General features: G+C 36.3%; 1 protein-coding gene across 1 annotated transcript in view; it reads left to right on the top strand.

The window, feature by feature from the left end:
• Positions 1 to 19,810, top strand: part of LOC136410030 (receptor-type guanylate cyclase Gyc76C-like) — a 36,587-nt gene extending 16,777 nt beyond the window's left edge. The window contains exons 2-23 of the mRNA XM_066391932.1: positions 1,956 to 2,118; positions 4,138 to 4,343; positions 4,405 to 4,602; positions 7,921 to 7,986; positions 8,082 to 8,322; positions 8,382 to 8,528; positions 11,638 to 11,861; positions 12,048 to 12,219; positions 12,277 to 12,455; positions 12,566 to 12,859; positions 12,916 to 13,182; positions 13,236 to 13,307; positions 14,240 to 14,405; positions 14,464 to 14,613; positions 14,665 to 14,860; positions 14,916 to 15,056; positions 15,117 to 15,339; positions 15,397 to 15,541; positions 15,699 to 16,091; positions 16,234 to 16,536; positions 16,597 to 16,915; positions 17,822 to 19,810. Of these exons, the coding sequence (XP_066248029.1) occupies positions 1,992 to 2,118; positions 4,138 to 4,343; positions 4,405 to 4,602; positions 7,921 to 7,986; positions 8,082 to 8,322; positions 8,382 to 8,528; positions 11,638 to 11,861; positions 12,048 to 12,219; positions 12,277 to 12,455; positions 12,566 to 12,859; positions 12,916 to 13,182; positions 13,236 to 13,307; positions 14,240 to 14,405; positions 14,464 to 14,613; positions 14,665 to 14,860; positions 14,916 to 15,056; positions 15,117 to 15,339; positions 15,397 to 15,541; positions 15,699 to 16,091; positions 16,234 to 16,536; positions 16,597 to 16,915; positions 17,822 to 18,011 (4,419 nt within the window). The 5' untranslated portion in view covers positions 1,956 to 1,991 and the 3' untranslated portion in view covers positions 18,012 to 19,810. The remainder of the gene's footprint in view (positions 1 to 1,955; positions 2,119 to 4,137; positions 4,344 to 4,404; positions 4,603 to 7,920; positions 7,987 to 8,081; positions 8,323 to 8,381; positions 8,529 to 11,637; positions 11,862 to 12,047; positions 12,220 to 12,276; positions 12,456 to 12,565; positions 12,860 to 12,915; positions 13,183 to 13,235; positions 13,308 to 14,239; positions 14,406 to 14,463; positions 14,614 to 14,664; positions 14,861 to 14,915; positions 15,057 to 15,116; positions 15,340 to 15,396; positions 15,542 to 15,698; positions 16,092 to 16,233; positions 16,537 to 16,596; positions 16,916 to 17,821) is intronic.
• Positions 19,811 to 20,963: the final 1,153 nt, after the last annotated feature.

Raw genomic sequence — 20,963 nt, 5'->3', positions numbered from 1 at the left:
ATAATAAGTATTTTATGTGCGCTAAATTTATCTGATAATAATGGATAAATAAATACAGCCGGTAATGCAGGACTAATATCGGAGAGATTGTAAATCAAGTGACGTATAGTAATTTTGGAGCTTTGGCAAATGCACAACGTGAATTCTGAATTAGGCGCTAAATAGGACAAACGTTGGGCTAACTAGGTGCAAACCTGATATTTTCGATTGTTAGATAATCCAAATCCACTTCCGGCACAACCGGAAGTGTGACGTCAATGAAAATATTTTAGATGAGGTCGCCCCAAAGCTCTTACCAACTCACAAAATTTTCGCAACTTTGCAACATTCATAATTTTCCCAAAACGTCTAATGCCGGTTTTCGGCGGGACACCCCGTATGACTGTTGAAGATTTTTCGAATATTTCCGGAAGTAGTTGGAATTTTCTGAAAATGTATAACATCATCTGATCTAGCACTAAAATGCGTAAGTCTGCGTCAGTTTAACTGACTTTTCATCTGTAGTTTATGAGATCGCAATGGCGAGGATAACTTAGAAGAGGGACACTTTGGGACGTAAGTTTATGTGAACAACCCTTATTTTTCGCACAAATAAAGCAGTACTAAAGGCTTGCATAAGAGAACGTCTTATATGGCATGGGTGTTTAACTTTTACATGCGTTTCTGAGACATCATGCAATATCTGCTCAAGGTGATTAGGTCAAAATTGTCCAGACGTATTTCAGTTTATCAGTCAGACTTCTAAGATCACGCAATACACATTAGATACCTATTTATATCATTATTCTTAATTCGACAGAACAACAATAACATGGTCACTGATGATAGTGGTTCAAAACAAAGTGGGTATGGCCAATGGTTTTCACGTGGCTAAACTCGTTCGGACCCAAAATGGTTTCAACCTCCAACATTTTTAAAATGAAGAGATTTGACGACTTTATAGTGCAATTAACTGCAACAAGTGCAAAAAAGAGACTTCCCCGGGGGAACGAAATTGTCGCAGAAAATTGATGCTTGAATGGAAGGAAACAAGTTTTGCCATTTGCCCAACAGGCTTTTGAGGAAAATCGAAAAACTGGCCAGTTACACAACTTTGATAGGGAATATCGATTATTAATATTTTCTTTATTCCATCACTGCGCCTGCAATTTTACAAGTTTCTTCTGTTTTTCTTAGCTGATTAAATAAGCGCAGAAGCTCTTCAGCTCGAGCGATCTCGTCCTCATGGCCGTTTCGAAATAAAATCTCATATTCCAATCGATTCTTTACTTTACTTTAATTGGAAATTCTCGTGAAAAGTCAAGAGGAATAATTGTACACCGCGTAAGCACAAAATTAAAGAATCCGGTGTACTGTAAGATAGTGTTACCCGAAAACGTATGGAGACTTTACATAGGCACAAAAGATCTCTGCATGGAGCGGTCTCCTGATGGCTGTTTCGAAATTATGTCTAATGCTCCAGTCGATTCTTGACTTCACTTTAATTGAAAAATCTCGTCAACACCCAAAAGCAATCGTACACCGCGTAAACATGGCGGCACAAAATTAAAGAATCTCGTGTACTCTAAGCTATTGTTGCCCGAAAATGTATATAGGCTAAACACACACACATTACCATTTATTTATTTGTATAAAACAATGCTCCATCCGCTTAATTACCATTCTACAATAGACAACGTGTCGCGTTAGGTCTAAAAATAGACTGGAACATAATAACCTTAAGCTATTAATTGTCGATTGTGATTTGTGGGTTTTAAAAAAGGTAGATGTTTAGCGAAACATGGTGTTGGATGACGAATAGTCTCGATGGTAGATGATTGTAACCCGCCTATAAGCATAGGGTCAAGGTTGGGATAAAGTCAGAGGCGCGCGTGAGTGACTCTCGCACTTTCGAAGAGTACCTGGCTTGTAATTCCACCGGTACGATAAACCTAATTTCCTACTATTGATTCTAGGTGTCCCTGGCACTATAGTGAAAGGGGAGCCTGGCCATGCAACTAGGCCTGGCTTCTCTGCTGGTCACGCTGCTCCTGTGTTTCTCCGACGCTGACTCCGTCCTTCCCGAGTGGGATCCATCAGTAGCCACCCAGAGCTCCTATTACAACGATTCTTCCAATGGTAAGATTGGAGAAATCATTAACCAACAATTTCGCTTGTCCCCGGTCTTTAACACTCACTTCTCCACCACATATTTCTTCAAAAATAATGTAGGAAGTCTTAAAAATAGATTATTTTCTAAGAGACTCGCGCTTTGAACAATTTTTGTTAAAGCCTAAAATATCTGGAAAATGATCGAATTTCCTTTTAAGTTTTTTTACTTAATGATTTTTGTACTTTTAAAAAATGAAAATATCTCCATTTTAAAAATGTCTTTAAATGTCAAGAAATCACTGTAAGCCCCGCCAAAACAGGCAGAGATCTTCGAAAATCCTAAAAAAATCTCCATAGATCTGCAACAAATTTCCGAATTGTCTAAAAATTTAAAACATCAAGATCAATTTTTGAATTCTCTTTGATGTGTCTTGGAAATATTTAAAACTTTTGAATATTCTTTGAACGTTTCTAAGTGCGATAATTTCCTAAAAATACTACTTTTAAGGTCTAATTTTCCAATCTCTTGAAAGCATCAAAAAATTCCTTAGAACTCCATAAAGGGTGTCTAAAAATTAATTTCTGAGCAAGCAGGGAATTAATTTTGAGACACAATTAATTCTACCACCAAAAGTAAACCAAAAATCATTTATGTATTTTTTAAAATTTTTAAAATGTGTTTCTCGAAGAAATTATACCTATGTAAAGCTTCAGAATCAAAATATTTTTGCAAACCAATTTTTAGAATAGCCTAAGAAAAAGAGTTTATTATTGATTTGAATAAATTTGTTCTTAATGAAGACGGAATGTTACCCAATAACAAGTGTTGTTATCTGTTGTATTTATAAAATTCCAACACAAGTTACAAAAGAAATAATAAGCTATGGAAAAAAAAACGATTTTTTTCTACAGCTATAGCTAAATAGTAATTTTAAATAGACCATTATTGGGTGTGTTAAATGACACACCCAATTATGGTGTGAAGTAAGTTTTCTCGCCTTTTTTTCTAAAGCAGTTGAATAACAGGCTAATAATGACACGTGTATGACTCATTATTTACCTAGCGATCTAATCTCCCACACTGTCATCATCCTCGTTTTTTTTTTGTTATGGTTGTCACAGAAATGATTGTCAAGTGAAATATCACCATTACAATAACTTAGTTCACAACTTTGGTGTATAATGTACTATTATTTGCCCGTTGCACGCACGCATTTGAACAAAATTGCTAGTATTTCTAGCATTTTTCCCTGAAAACGTAAATTTTTGATATGAATTTTTATGTAGGTTCCCTTAGGCCCAGCTGTGTAAGCAAAAGTTGATTCGTCTGACAGGTACTTAAACCATTCTATATGAATGCCATTGTTGTCAAATTAATCTCATTTATGACAGCAATGGTTTTCTTATGGAACGGCTCAAATACCAGACGGGTTTAGTAAGTTAGCCTGAAACGTAATTGTACAACTAACCTACCGAATATATTTCGCCATTGTATCTTGCTATTTTAGGTAAAATATTCCCTTGTTAAATTTACGTTGAATTACTACAAGAACTTCCCACGGCTTCGTATTGGTATCCACTGCAACGAGGCAAAACAAACACCAACTGCCTAGTGGGCATTTTGGTGACAACTGCATCGAATTTTGTAGTGTGACTTGTGTGACTTACGGGACCGGCTTTTGCGCAACCGTCAAAATCGGAGGAAATGAGTAGCATTTCGTACTCGTTATGTAATATCCTATTATTTGTACGTGTGCGGTAAGGATTTTAAAACACGGTATTAAAGCACAAGTTTACAAAACGAGAAATGAAGAGTAGGGACCCTACCTAATGTTTTTTCCCACGGTTTCCCGATATTTTAGGTCCAATATTCCCTTGTTAAATATATGGTGAAACACTACAAGAACTTACAGTTTGTCTAATTTTAATTAACAACAATTTGTGAATCATCTTGGGGAGAATTGTTGAATCATGGCTTAAGCTTGGTTCACCTAAATCCGACCCTGGGAAATTTTGTCGTCATCAATGCTTTAATTTATGTTATAGAAAATTACAAGGACGAGGATGGAAAGGTCTTATCTTCAGTTGCCGAAGACGAAACCAGGGAAAACCTCACCGTGGGCGACCTCAAACGAGAACCAATGGCGGGTAGGGTAAAATTGGTACTTGGCTACTTGACGGCCGTCAAAGGAGACCTTAAGGAAAGGCAAGGCCTGGCGATTTCTGGTGCCATTTCAATGGCGGTAGAAGAAGTATGCATACAGCACCACGTTTTTATATGTATAAATCGAGAAAACAAATTTTATTTTATAGATTAACAACGACAGGTACCTTCTCCCCAATGTGAGCCTGGAACTGAAATGGAATGACACCAGAGGTGACACAGTCTTGGCCACCAGGGCCATGACCGACATGGTTTGCGAGGGGGTGGCCGCCTTCTTTGGCCCCGAGGGATCCTGTTACGTCGAAGCTATAGTATCGCAGGCCAGAAATATACCGATGATCAGCTACGTAAGTTGTTTATTGATTTTGCAATAAATTTTTCATTTCGCTCGCGGATTACCTCACAATGTCAATCTTGAAAAGCATCGCAAGGTTTGCAAATTGCTGTACGCAAAGCCTTGATATAAATTATTGAAAAGCGGAGCAGGTTTTAACCAACATGTGCAGAGAGGGAAAACGTTCTATTTTTATAAAATGGATATGCAAGATTTATCAAGTTATTGTTCGGTTTACTTTGTTTGCCTCTCCGGATGGCGCCGTATTATGAATATTTAGAAACGAGTGTTTTTAAAACTTGGGTTTACTCTTTGTTCCTGTTAAACTTTCTATCAGAATCACTTCCTGCAAGCCCATATAGTAGATTAATTGTGTAACTAATCATATATACGTTACCGCCTGCATAGTTTCCATCCAGGCCGTTTCGTTAACATTCAAAGGTATTTCTTCACTTTTAGAAATAGCCTTAGCCGCATCCCTAAAGTAGTATGTACTCTAGGGTGTCCCAGTTGTAAATGTTAAAAACTAAACGGAGAATAGAATATCTGATTTTGAGCCAAAATTTGCTAAGAACATGGGTCTGCAAACACGTTGTCACCGAGATACAGTGCGTCAAAAATTAAATAATTTTATTTTCTAGTGAACAAGTGTATTCTAAATGAAATAGAAAATTCATATTTGACACCAGGGATAGTGCCTGACACACAACAAAAAAATTGAGAGACCTCCAAAAAAATAGCACCCTGTAGAAGTTTATAATGGTTTGATTGGCACAACCGTGAGGACTCTCAAAAGTACCCAACAGTAAAAACTTGAAGTAAACATCTCAAAAACAGTAGGAGCTGTAATCGAAAACCACTAGAAATGATTTAAACACCCTGTATCTCAGTATTGAAGGGTTTAATGCCTTACAAGTTTTCAAAAATCCACAAATTTTACGTCTAATGTCAGTACAGAGAACCTTGATATTTGCGACCCGGCAGTTGTTGCTAAATACCAAAAATAGTTCCTGTGTTACTTATTGAGCAGTTTTGACCTTTGAAAGCATCTTAAGTGTCTCCAATTTTATGTCAATTTTATTGCAAAAATATACAAATATTCAAGTTAATAAATAACAAATTCGAACGTTTGGCAATATTGCTTCACTTTTGACTGAACTTTGCGGTGTTGCCGTTTACTAAACCCCAAACCCAAAACTAGGAATTTCTGGAAAATTAAAAGTCAGATAATCTTCATATTTTTTAGTAATTTTCAAAGCATCTGAATGAACTCCAGTTTCATGTTAACTTTTTAAGAAAAATAACGAATAATTAGGGGAATTAAAAATGAATTTCAAAGGAAACATTGCAAACTCTTAAGGCTTTCATTACGATCGATACTTTCCGGAGTGGTACTGAACGTTTGTTGATTTTTTTCAGGACAGGATCCCTGGAAAAGTTTTTAAAATGTGTGTTTTCTTTCATTTTATAACAGACTTGTCATAGCATTATTGACAATACACTGATTTTGATGGTAAACTCTTGTCAAGTTTGTTGGTGCCAGAATCTCTTATAGACATTCCAGGGCATTTAAACTTATTCAGAGAACTAAAGCTAACTGTCAACGTTGCGATTATCTGAGTCACAGAGACATTGGAGTCACGACCTGCCTTGACCGTGATTAAAAAACAAGAAAGCGACGCGGTGTTGCCAGTTCATTTACTGAATAATAAAGATACCTTCCGGGAGCCTAAGTTTCCCAAAATTTTGAGTAAAACCTATTAAGAAAATAGAGAAATCCAAATGCATTAAAACCAAAGGTCAAGGAAATTGTCACTTTTTTTATGTTTATCTTGCCTTATAGACAGTGCGATGTTATCACTTACTTACTTTCCGAATTCTAGACAGAATAAAATATGAAATGCGTCTATTATAACTCTGTGTCTATGTTAGTTTGACCTCATGTTATAGTCTAGAAAATAAGCATTGGCCATGACGTGACACATTGCATTTTACTTGACATCCATTTGATTGAACAGCTTAGCAAGGACAGAAACCTGCGACGTCACGGTCAATAAGTATTTTGGCTGTACACTCTTTTTCAATTTTTAAAAGTATGAGAATTAAAAGTAAATAATGTAGACTGTCAACATTGCCATTCCATACAGTTAACGAAAAATAAAAGATGGTCACCGTTTTGCCGTTTATCGCACATTTTCAAGCCTTTGCCAGAGATTTAGAAAACTCTTGAAAATACCCAGATTCACATATTGATAAAGGTTCTCAAATGATCTTATTTAACTGAATTGTATTACGTCAAAATGTCATGATTGGGACACAGAAAACATATACATAAAAAACTGGCAACATTGGCAGTATGTTGACGGATGCGACGACGTTCAAACTATCAATGCAAGCAGGTTTAACTGGACGTGTTTAAGACTAGATTGAGCAAAAGAAATCAGAAAATTATCAAATAACCCCGCCATGAAATTCTTCAATTTTACAATAAGCCCAAAACAATTTTGATGTTCAAAGATATCAGCTTAGACTGATTTCTCAAACATTATTTTTTAAATTTTATCTTTGGGATAAAATACACGACTGAATGCTGGCTCAGGACTAGGAAGCCACCCAATGGCAGTGGGTGAATTTAGTCCTCCTAAGGCATCCGGTCATCATAGCATAATACAATGCTGTAGGAAGGACTGGACACAGTGTACCGATCGTTGAGCTGAGTATTCATCAACAGCATGAGGAACGTCCCTTAAGTTTAGAGATGGGCAAACGAGATCTTTATTTCAAACGTGGAAAGAAGCGACTACAGCGTCGATAAAGTCTTTAGATCAGTGAATTTAACAACTTTTCTACTGAAAACGTTGCAAAATATTTTCTAATCTTAAAATCAGGTTGGTTCTAACGCCTACAAGATGGAAAAAAATTGGAACCGTTCCCAGATTTTGCCAATGTTGCACCTCAACTGTAATCAGCAGGCGTTAAAGTATTACTTGCGGCACTTGTTAAGTAAATACCCAGATATCCTAATCTCAAAATAAAGTTGCTTGGCACAGGAGTCTTCAAAATCCGACTGAACATGAGTATTGGACTGTTTACGACTGTTTGGAAAATTCATTTATTGAAATCGGCATTATTGCGTTACTCTAAAGAAAACAAAGAGATATTGCTATGCGAGAAGCCATATTTTATACTGAGCCACAAGACGATCGCTCCTTTTCTAATTCCCACTTTATAAGAGACAAAAATTAAATATATTTTCTTGTATTGTTGCATTTACCTTAAATTGTAATTTTTTTAATATAGCAGTTTATTTATATATAATTATCTTTTTCAGAAATGTTCAGACTATAAAGCCTCAACCATACCAACCTTCGCCAGGACTGAGCCTCCAGACACCCAGGTACACACTAGTAATCACTAAGCCCATCACTAAAGCACACCGCGATTTCAGAATTGTTTGCAAATTTGTGTTTTAGTATCTCGACGATATTTCAGGTCACCAAATCCATAGTTTCCCTGTTAAACTATTATAACTGGAACAAATTCTCGATCATCTATGAGGAGGGTTGGGATACGGTAGCGCATTCCTTGGAGAGACAGGCAGAAGCTCGGAACATGTCTGTGCAGCATAAGAAGAACGCTCGTGACCGACACAAGTGTTGCGAACAGAACTACAAGTGTTGCCAGACAGGGTTTTGGTACGAGTTCATCCAGAGCTCGAAGAACAAAACGCGAAGTAAGCACGTTTGCTTTTATGGCCCAGTGTATCAACATTCTAATCTAAGATTGTTTCAGTTTACGTTTTCCTGGGCACTTCAATTTCATTGGTGGATTTCATGGATACCATGCAAAGAGCGCAGTTGTTTGAGAACGGGGAGTATATCGTGATTTACGTGGATATGAATACATATCTGAAGAAGGAAGTTCACAAGTATATTTATAGTAAGTAGAGGTAATCATCTGACTAATCATGTATTACTGACATCGTTAAGGCTTTAACTTTTACCAATGATCATTGGGTTAAAACTAACATGTGGAGTCTGTTCCTAGATTGTCATTCTGTGTCATTTTGACAGGAAACTGAAACGATGCATTTAGAAAACGGTAACTTTTATTTTTCTTTTGCAGTATGCTCTAAACAAGCATGCAACAAATGAAGAATAAGAAAAGCATGTAACGTTATCAGCACATAATGCAATAGTTATTAAGAAATATCTCCCGTATAGACACTCAGAACATCTTTGGTCAGCCTGTTCTCCAGACATAACCTCGTTAGATTTTTTCTTTGAAGATACATAAAACAATCATGTTTAATGACTTAACCTTGAAACAGAAGAACTAGATAGGAAAATTCTAGAACGTTTTGATTTCTTTGGATTTCATAATATAACTCACGACAAAATAAAAAAGGAATTCGAAAATTTCGGTTTTTTCGAAATAATTAAGAAACCAAAAATAATTTTCTATACTTTTGAACTGTTAAATACTTGCTTGAATGCTCAACCTTTCTTTTATTCAAGTAAGTCCATTGACGAGATCTCCATGCAATACACCTTTATATTGGACACTGGCCTTCGTATTACTTAATATATTTATTGTAAATGATGGTAAATTATTGTGTATGATGGTGGTTTGATTGACACTTTTATTGTGTATGAGGTGGATTGACACTTATTATAGCATTAGAGAGTACAATTTCAGTTTTGTGAACGGTTCAAAAGTGATGCATAGTATTCTTTAGCAATAGTTTTCTCCTTTCGAAGTAATCAATTAGAAGAATTCCTTTTGCCTCCCAAAAAGCTACATCACCTTTCAGCTGATGGAACGCACTTGACCTTTTTCGTTACCGGTTCTCCGAGTGCGATCCATTGTCCTAATTACTACTGTACTTTTTTTTTTTAAAAGGCCAAATGCGTTCCATTAGCTGGAAAGGTGATGTCGTCAATTTTTTGGGACGCAAAAGGAATTCTCCTAATTGACTACCTTGGAAGGAGGAAAGCCGTTACTTGAGAACACCTACCAAAACAAGCGACTTATCAAACTACTTATGTATTTTTTCAGGTGTATTTACGTGTATTTATGTGTTCTATAGGATTTCAAGAAGACCAGTTTTCTGACTTACATACTTTGTTCCAGTTAATCGTAATGTATCATATAAAACCCAGCACCGAAGCAAGATACTTCGAACGACCAGACTTAGAAAATTAGAAAAATGTGTTTTTCAAAAAGGGCTTTTTTTTATTTTCGAAACCCATAAGGAACACAAAAATTGATAATGGTTTCAAAATCCAAAACGCTCTACCTAAAATGTATGTTCAAATGTCGTACTGTAAGAGATGCTTCAAATATTATCCCAGGCAGTGCGCCACGTAATAAATTAAGGATTATAGGAGAAATTTGGCTTTTACCGATTTACACTGTCTTTCTATTACAATAAGTAAAAAATGTAGGCCTGTTTTTTGCTGGAAGTGCGAAAAAATGGGGACTTAGCAATTTATTAATATATACAAGAATAATTATGCATTTTAAATGAGAGTCTAAAAAAAAAGGAAAATTTAGCAACAGTAGTTTTACCTCATATAAATAAGAAACGATTTATCACATTTTGTTATTATTGTTTTTTTTTTAATTTAATAAGAAAAGTTACCATACAGATATTACCCATGACTCATTAAATGACGAGCAATTGATGATAAATTGCCGCTCATTATTCTCATAAAATTATGATTTGGCAACACCCATTTTGACTCACTAATTGAGCAGGCAATTCGACGTGCCTCCTTTGCAACAAAGGAATTCGAATACGTTGCCATTTATTTTGCAAATGAGATTAAAATCGAAAGAAGAGCAAAATAAAATTCATAAAATGAAAAATGAAAAATGAAAATCTTCAAACATTTACCTTTGCAACTGCAGGTGAAACTAAACTCGGAAGATAAGAAGAAGCAATCTCTGGAAACGCGCACTTCCACTCACTAAAACAAAGTCACACTAGAAACTCATTATGAGTCTTTGAAACACAAGAACACTGGTAAAATGGCGACTCTTTTGTCCCCCGTAAGTAACGCGCTGCTTGCAGCCCGGTTAACACTCAACTGAATAATAAAAGAAATTATATCGCTTCGAAACATACAAAAAATTTACGGCGTTTTGTAAACATACAGCTCACAAGTCTTAAAAATCGATACGCAGGAAATAATATATTCGAAATTTAATAATTCTCTCTAATGAAAATATGGAGGTTTAATTGGACAGTAAACAGTTGTTGAAATTTATAGGGAGGTATTTTTTGAGGTCAGGCCCTCTTATGGCCCCAAACTTTTTTATGGTATGCCATTCCGATGCATAACCATTGTACCGGCTTATAGAAGGCTAATTATATCTAGCATTAATCTAATCCTATTTTATTACAAATTAAGGAAATATGTATACATATAGAATCGGACTTCTCCCTTAAATAATTATGATACTAAATTTCCTTAAATAATACATAGGGTCCATCAACAGAAAGAAAAATTGCTTGTGATGATTCTGTACTCATTTGACAATTATTTTCCCTTTAACTTCATCAATTTCTGTTTGACATAGGTATATGGGACATTAAACCCAAATAGTATATATTTTCGGATTTCCTAGTACTAGACTGTACTACCCACAATGTTACGAATGGTATCGCTTCCCCATTCATCCGAGCATACGTTCTAACCATGAGTTTCTGTCGTCTAACATTCAATGTATATTCACCTTTAATTACAAATGGCTTTTAATATTTAAACCCCGAAATTTATCTTAATATCTGTTGCAACATGCGGCTGAAATGTATAATATCCATTTTTTTTAATATTTAACATTTCTATTGTCATCTCAATATGTGAGAAAAATCTCGTATTTTTTTGTAATTTGATCACCTCCAAGAGTGAACGCAAGCGGTCTATTTTTCCCTCCGGATTTTTAAATCGACGCATCTTACCGTTCTGTTTCTTCTCTGTGTCTGACTTGAAATTTCACCTTTTCGGCTCACTCATTATTAGATATATTTTTTTGGTACCAGAATTCGATGAATTGGAGAAATACAAAAACTGCGCAGAACTGTCGGACTACCATAGCCTCATCAATCGGGTCAAATCGCTCTTCGTGGTGGTACCCACGGCGCCAACGGAAAACTACAAGAGCTTTTCCGAAAGAGTACGAGATTACAACAAAAAGGAACCGTTCAATTTCATGACATCGCAATTTCCCTCGGAAAATGGGAAGCTTTTCGTCTCATTCGAGAAAGTGAGTATGGTAGAAATACTTAAAATATAATACTACAGAGACGACGTAACCGAACGGTCTGTAAAAAGCATGCTGCCTTGACCAATGATTGCATCCCTGATAGGTGTAACGAAAAATGATTCCCTTGATCTTCATGATCAGAAATTTCCTTCTACTACATTCTTTTAATTGAATTAATATTTTCAGTTCGTCAGCATTTACGCGGCCTATTTATACGACTCAGTGAAACTGTATGCCTCAGCTCTGCATCATTTGCTCTCAGAACAACCAAATCTCGACGAAAATGCGATTCGAGAACTATCAAGCAATGGGACTAAGATTATCGAGACTATCATTAAGATTAATCAAACCTATCGAAGCAAGTCATTCGTCTTATTTCCTGTAAGCATAGAGATTTGAGGGGTGAATGTTACAGGTATAACCGGAGCTGTGATAAAACTAGACAAGAACGGTGATTCCGAGGGAAACTTCTCAGTTCTCGCCTACAAAGAATCTACCGATTTACTGTATTTGGGAGGCAGCAATAACTTTAGTTGTTCGTTCCACATGGCGCCCGTTGGCCAGTTCTATCAGTCTGAAGAGTCTGCAAATCCGGTAAGTAAGTACCATATCTGTCACCCTACTTTCCTACTGTTGTTTTAAGTTATTAGTACCTAATTACGCTTGTTGGTAACCAAATTTCAATACCGAAAGCATGTTTGCAGCAATACAAGATAAACCCAAACACTCAAATTAAATGGCCCGGAGGGAACAAGCCAAATGACGAGCCTAGCTGCGGCTTCGACAACAAACTCTGCCAGAAGGCGGATACGCACAGAAATAGCATAATAGCAGCAGGAGTACTGGGTATCCTGCTATTCTGCGCCATGGTGGTCACCGTTAGCATTTACAGGAAATGGAAAATCGAGCAGGAAATTGAGGGCCTGCTGTGGAAAATCGACAGAGATGACATTCACAATTACTTCGAGAGAGATAACATGGTTTCTAGTCCTAGTCGAGTAATTTTTTAAAATAATTTCGAAGTGAATTTAAGCGGTAACAAATGTTCTTTCAGTTAAGTCTGTGTAGTGCAAGTGTGACATCGTACGAATCCAAGGGCGGTTTGCAAGTGTTCACGACCACCGCGCAATATCGCGGGGTAGTGGTGCGCATCAAGGAATTGTCGTTCTCCCGCAAAAAGGACATATCTCGGGAAGTAATGAAAGAGATGAGACTGCTGAGGGACCTGAAACACGACAACGTCAATTCGTTCATAGGGGCCTGCGTCCTGCCCACTTCGTTGTTGCTAGTCACTGATTATTGTGCCAAAGGAAGTTTATATGTAAGTGCTGGGGACTGGAAAGGGTGGTTTTGGAATCATTTTTCGTTTTTCAGGATATTATAGAAAATGAAGATATTAAGTTGGATAAGATGTTTGTTGCTTCGTTAGTTCATGATCTCATTAAGGTAAGTTTGATATTGGTTGTTTATCTATAGTCTATGTTAAACAACGACAATTCATATTTTATGGTGCTACAAATACATCTACTACATCACATCTGAATAACTTCACATTTATCAATTTCCGAAGCGCTGCTTCGTGTGATTACTGCAGTCACATGTCTTTATATAAATATACAGAATTTAATATATCACCATGGAGATATTTCAGGGGCGAGAGTACTTTGCAAAATAATAAAAAAAATGTTAATAAACCCATGGTCAAAAACAACTATTTTCGATATGCAGTGTGGTAAAATTTCACACTTTTTAAAGGACATTTTCAACAATTTTTATAATTTTGTTTTTGTTTAAGCTTATTTGTATTTAAAAAAATTTGATTAAATGTTACGAATTACATAAGATAATTGATAACTAAGCCGGATAATTATTTTTTCTTTTACTTTCTTTACATTCTTAATTTGCATCAATAGATACTTTTCCAAATTCTACGAAAATGGCTATCAACCATTTAGTCTTTCTGCACTTGTAACAAAAAGTACTTGGATCTATATATATATAGTCATACATAAAATGCGAAGAAAAAAAAAGCTCCGACAGAGTGGTTGACGGAAAACGGAAACAGGATTCGGGTTCAGAGTAAACCAGTTGTGACGATCGTTTTTGCATCTTGCTTGAAATTGTTGCAGTCTTTCAATTATTCTTGTCATGTGTGTCCGTTCATAGAGTAATCTTATATTTTCTGATGTAAAATAAGTGATTAACGTGTATCAGTGTAGTTTCTGGACACTCTGTAGTATCTAGAACAATAGATATCGCTTGATTCTTATTCCTTCGGCGCCAACCATTATGAAGAGTTATTAAAAAAATTAGAAAATTGATTTGTCGTTGTTTTAACAACTGAATCTCCATAACTAAGTAAATTATATTTTCACCAGGGAATGCTATATTTACATAATTCCATGTTAGTGTGCCATGGTAATCTCAAGTCATCCAATTGTGTTGTAACTAGTCGCTGGGTGTTGCAAGTGACCGATTTCGGGCTGATCGACTTACGTCAATTGGCCGCGTTGGAGAGCGAAGAGGAACACCAAACTTATAGAAGTAACATTAATCATTCCTATACAATTAAAAATCAATCTCAGCACTCAAACATATTTAGATATGTTGTGGAAAGCGCCCGAACTCCTTAGGGATGGAGAGCTCTGTGCTCGTGGTACCCAAAAGGGAGACGTCTACGCATTCGGCCTAATACTGTACGAGATATTGGGCCGAAGGGGTCCTTTTGGGCCGGTGAATACTGAACCGAAAGGTAGAATTTGTAAACTTTATTTATAATTATTAACTTAAAAAACTCTTTCAGACATCGTAATGTCAGTAAAAGAGCCCAGAGAAGGTCAGCCTCTGACGAGACCGGATGTTGAACTCCTCTACGATTCAGAAATTGGCTGTGATGGATATGTGTTAGAGGTGATGCAAGAATGCTGGACTGAGAATCCCGATTCGCGGCCCGATTTTTCTAGTATTAGATCTAGGCTTAAGAGAATGAAAGACGGAAAGTGAGTTCTTTTCTGCGTTCAAACGGAATGAAGCATTGAGTTCTTGTTTTTAAAGGAGTAAAAATATTATGGACCAAATGATGGATATGATGGTGACGTACGCTAATAATTTAGAAGAGTTGGTGAACGAGCGGACGAGATTATTGTACGAAGAGAAAAACAAAACAGAGGATTTGCTCCATCGAATGCTACCCAAGTTAGTAATGCAGTCCTTCCTGGCCTTCAAATCACAACTGACTTAAATCACTCTTTTTAGGCCCGTAGCGGCTAGACTTACGAAAGGATACGGCATCGAACCGGAATCCTTCGACTTAGTTACGATATATTTCAGCGACATAGTAGGTTTTACTGCCATGTCCGCGGAAAGCTCCCCCTTACAAGTAGTTAACTTTCTAAATGATCTCTACACAGTATTCGACAGGATTATCAAGGGCTATGACGTATACAAGGTGGAGACCATCGGCGACGCTTACATGGTGGTAAGTAAGGATTCACGTTGGGTCAAAATGCTAGGCAACAAGAAAAAATTTACTAAGGTGTCCGGGTTACCCATACGCAACGGGGACACCCACGCTGGTGAAATCGCTTCGATGGCCTTAGATCTGCTGGCTGCCGTCAAAAGTCATTGCATTGCACACAGACCAAACGAGACTTTGAAACTTAGAATAGGAATACACACAGGTAAATCTGGAGGATCCAAAATCATGGTTAAAAGCTTGAGCTCAATGTTGTATGTTTCAATTTGATATAAAGAAGGTTCCAATATATGCCACGGTCTTCATTTTTTTACATGTATTTTAAAATAACACTTTAACCTCCACGCGACATTCCATTTCAGGTCCGGTGGTGGCCGGTGTAGTCGGACTGACTATGCCGCGGTACTGTCTTTTCGGTGACACCGTCAACACGGCCTCCAGGATGGAAAGCAACGGCGAACCTTTGAAAATTCACATAAGTATGCAGTGCAAAGAAGCGTTGGAGAAATTAGGTGGTTATATCATCGTGGAACGGGGCCTGGTGAGCATGAAGGGCAAGGGAAGCGTGAGGACTTTTTGGCTTGAGGGAGCGACGGAACAAGCCGTACAACCGCGGGAAGTGGATTTGACTGAATTGCCTCCGTTGTTCTGTAGACCCCGGAAGAGTCCGAAGCTCAACACCGATTCGCGACAACCTTCGATTATTGGAGGGTTCGGGGGGTTGAACAGCAGGAGGCATTCATCCGTCCCTAGAGGTGAGTTTTTTTTTCAGATAAATTGCTCAATAGAAAACTAAAAAGGGCGCATTTTCATTAATTTTTAAATTACGGGTGGAGTAGCAATTTCTTCGATTTTTGTAGATGCAATTGACATTCTTTTATATCTCTGTTCCTTTAGGCGCCAGTGTGGACATTGAAAGCTCCTCAACACTCCAAAACTATAGTCCCTTAGTGCAACCGCGTCATTTGGCTAAAGCCATCAGAAACAACTTGCACGTACCGGACTCGGTGGGTTCAAAACTCACCATAAATTCCACTTTTGACTGCCAAACTGCCGAGTCAAACGACGAACGAGCCCAGAAGCCGCAACCTAGAAGAGTACTGTCCAGTATAGCGTCTAGTTCCGAAGAACCCTACAAAAGTGTCAGCGGTTTGAGTAAAGTACGAGAATCAAAATCGTTGGATTTATTGCCATTGAATGGTAAATCAATATAGTTAGGTAGATAACATTATTTATAATAATCTTTAAATTGTTATTTAGTGCACCAAACAAACAAACCCATGGACTTATTAGATGCTTTCCTGAAAGGCAAGAAGCGATCGACGCGCAGCTTGGATAATTGCGACAAATGCGGTGGAGAGATCCAAATCATAGCAATACCCAAAGACAAAATGGTGAACAACAATTTTCCAAATGGTAACTTGATGAACTTGGCGCAGGAGGAACCATACTGTTACGTGGAGGATGCAGAAGTGCCGCTGTTGAACCCGCCGAAGATGCAAAACTCGGTTATAGTGAGACGCAGAGGTGGGAGCGACTTTAATGATCTACCAATTAGTGACTGTTCGAAGGCCAAGTTGTGAGTAAATTTTTTGATGATTTGAAGTAAAATTTTAAACAATCACCGGGACACATCGATTTTGTTAGGGAGGAGGAACAATTTTTATGTAGAATTCGTTACGTTCCTTTCGACCCCCTACTTTTTAAATATCTTAAATGTTAAAGAGGATTAAGTGAAACATCATTTTAAAGAGCTTTTCATTCTCTACATTTGCAAACATCTTGTTCATCGCCGCGCCAACATTCGATTGAATCACCTACGAAGTGAATCGATACGACCTGCCTTTTGTATAGGTCCAGCTGATCGGTCTTAGAAACGAAACATGCGATGTTCCCAGATTTAGTAAATGGGGGAAAAATTTCCAAATCAAGGCAGCAGTTTCATTATGCGAACATACTCCAACGGAATAAAAAATACATTTCCAATTACAAAGAGAACTTAATCGAAAAATAAATCAGAGATTTTTCGAGAACAATACTAACTTAAAATTTCATACGTTATGTTCATAATTGATATAATACAAAGATGAAGCCACTACCAATCTTAGCATTTTGTCTCAGACTGTTAAAACTTACCAGTTTGGGGGGATGAATAATGTGATCTAATAAATTGAATTCTTTTATGATCAATAGCCATAAGCAATTGTGTCGCGATTCTGTAGAGGAAAAACATTCTTCATCAAATTATCCAGAATTCGTAATTTTTATTAATAATATGTTTGTAGATAGTGTACTCGACATTTAAAAAAAAATATCGAAACGGCACTGCATTGAGAACCGAGGACATTTATTGATAAACATTTATTTGAATGACTGAAGTTTTCAAATTGACACCCTGTATATATATACATATATCACTTTCTTGCGGTTTAACGCAATCAAATCGACTTTTACCTACTTTTATAATTTTTTATATTTATTTCAGAACTCATTCACTAGACGCCTTGCCAACGATGGAGTATCAAAACCGGCTAGTGCCGAAGAGTTCGTTTAAAAAATGGTTGGCAGGAATATTCAATGCCAACAGCCTTAAGGCCAGTAACACCAACCTAAAAAAGGGCGTTTTGAGTGATTATAGTAACCTGCAGCCACCCGATAAAGAAAGTATGGTTTAGGATACTTCGTTTCCAAAAATTATTGCCGTGCAATTATTATAACGATATTCTATGGAATTCTTTGAAGTGCCAGATGATTTCGAGATGGACAAAGAATCCAGTTGGTTAACTATTTGATAGATACGTCAATACACAGAAGATGGTGTCCTACAAGGATTTGCCTGCTACTAAACATAAAAGACCTGCCAGTCCGAATCCGCTTGCTTAAATATAAGTGACTCCCGAAAACTGTAGAACTTGCGATTATACTGCAGATAGTCCATTTTCTTATTTTAACTAGAAAATTCGTATTACTATTTTTTTTGTTTTTCTACAAGACTATGAATGTGACGTATATACGTACAACGGGTCTCTCAAAATAAGTATACATGTAGGGCGAGGGTTTCTCAATTACCATATACCTATAGAGTCGGATAAATATCTAGTTTAGTTTTCATCGGTTTCGTTCACTTTAAATTCATTTAACATGTGGACAAAAAATAATTCGTAATTGAATGATATTGTTCATAAGGCCCCCAATATGACCTTTTGCGAGAATCGTTATAAACAGGACGAATTCTTCAGGGATTGTAGACACGTATCTTTCCCGTCTTAAAAAATAAATATTTCCATTTATTTCTCTATTATTACTTAATCGGCAAAGAGACCTATTATATTCAGATTTCTTTTTGTGTAAATTATTATTAGAGAGACTGCACGAAAATGTAACAGTGTGCAATGAATGAAAATCAAGCAGATATATCTTCATTTTCAAGCACTTTATATTTGAAGATGTGAGCATGGTTCGTAATCAATTAGTGTGTGTAAGAGGCTGTGAAAATGTGCTTTTGCATTTGTTGTTGAACTGCACGCAAAGGTTTCGCTTTTTATTAAAAAAGAAACAACATCTGCGAAAGCACAAAGAGATATAATGTGTTATCTCATTGTAAATAATAATTTTATGACTTTTTATTAGTAAGCAAGGGTTGTGCGAGGAGGAGCGCTCTAAACCCTTAAAAATTTCAAGCCCTTAAGCATTTCAACTTATGCCGTGTGCACTGCGTATGTATTATTATAGTTATTATCATAAGGACGTTATGCTACTTCTTGAATTTTCCACTGGTCACTATATAGTAATCGTGATTTTAAGAAATTAATTTGTAAAACCTGTCTCGTGCATCATTAAACGAACATTTTCCGATGTCGCAGGTCTTGAACCAACTTTTTTTCATATTTTGTTTTTCTTTATTATTATACAAAGTTCCGCATCATCTTATGGCGGATTACGTATGCGCGAGAAGGAGCCCAAAAATCAGCATGAGTTTGAAGGTTGAAGATTTATTTCATTAACCAAAGGTTCATTACCACATCCAGCAAGATTCTTTTAATGTAAATGTGCCATCATAACTTAAGTCAGTGTATATGTATTAAATATTATATCTCTCTGTACAAACTTATAGACGTTTTACCTGGATTTTACCGTGCATTTTTGTTAAGTGGTTGAAAACTTTTATTTCGGATTTACTTTGTTTTTGTTTAACTTTTACGTCGTTATAAAGCATTAAAAATGTGTCTAATCTTTATGTGATACAAACATATAATGTTACTGTTAAATAGTGTAGTCAAACTATTGGTTAAAATGTTCGCCAACGAATTAGTGTCAACTGTATATAGTAAATATGGATATTTGTAATTATTAGATAGGCGGTTCGTATGAATAAAATACAAGCAACATTGGAAGTTGTATAAGAAAGGCTGATAAATAGCTTGTATTTTAGTCATGTTGGTCAATGGTTCAAAAATTAAATATATTTATTTTAGACGAAGATTTTTATTTCGGATACAAATTCCTTATGCAGATATCACTAGTTGAAGTGGAAACATAAGGATTGTGCAAGTGGGAGAAGGACAGCATAAAGTTTTATAGGCCTGCGACAAAAAGCAACGAAGTAAGTTGAGAGACTAGCGGCTGAAGTGAGCCGAATAGTCCAATGTTTTGCTAAATCCCTCTGTTTAGATTAATCGTTTTTTTTTTCATTTATTTACATTGCTGCATTTTGCTCTGATATATTTTTTTTAATTCCATCGCAACGAAATTGATACGATCCTAAACATCGGGGTGGGGATACCGGCCGGATTGATCCTGCTTGCTTCATTGTCGGTCTTTGTCGGAGACATATTAAACCTTGTGCAAATCCTTCTCCCACTTGCACAATCCTTATGTTTGGCTTGAACTGGTAATATACATAAATATTTTAATTATATATATATATCTATTTCTATATTTCCTCATTTATTGCAATTATCTGCTAAAGATTAGATTTCATATTATATTCCTTCAATATGCTTTGCCAATCAGGCATGACTATTTGTTTCAAATTATGCCGATTGGGAGATTAAGAGTTTTTGTGCCGTATGGGTGAACCATGTTAGTGATTTATTCAGAGTGAATCCCAGAAAATTTATTTCTGTTGAGAACGGAATTGTTATCCTCAAAGGGGAAGGATTCCTTTAGAAATTCAGTTTCCTCCTGTTAGTAAAAGAAACAGTAATTGTTTTCTACGGATTGATTGCCAGTTTTTTTATAGTATCCATAGAAAAAAAAAAAGTTAAATATAAGAAATATTCAAACACAATTTTAACCATTACAATGCTGTATTGCTGCATGTTTAAACCAATGCTTCGATTCTATAAGCATTTTATAAAATGTTGCCGCATTTAACTCATTTTGGCACAAAATTGACCTTCTTCCTTTTTTTTATGTTATATTTTAATAGTAGTAATTAAGTTATGTTAAGCTTTGTTAAAGAGTATTTTTTCATTTGAGATAATAAAGCCCATTATTTATCTTTCTATCCATCAGTAATTGGGAATTCTCAGACTTGTACTTCATATTATCATTTATCTTTTATTTTTACTTAGATACTCCACCTTTTTTCTACTTTCTCAGCACCAACTGTATACAACGTCGAA

This window comes from Euwallacea similis, chromosome 7 (genome assembly GCF_039881205.1).
Source record: "Euwallacea similis isolate ESF13 chromosome 7, ESF131.1, whole genome shotgun sequence".
Taxonomy (NCBI): domain Eukaryota; kingdom Metazoa; phylum Arthropoda; class Insecta; order Coleoptera; family Curculionidae; genus Euwallacea; species Euwallacea similis.
Note: the sequence above shows the minus strand (reverse complement) of the source record. Positions and strands in the feature narration are given on the sequence as shown.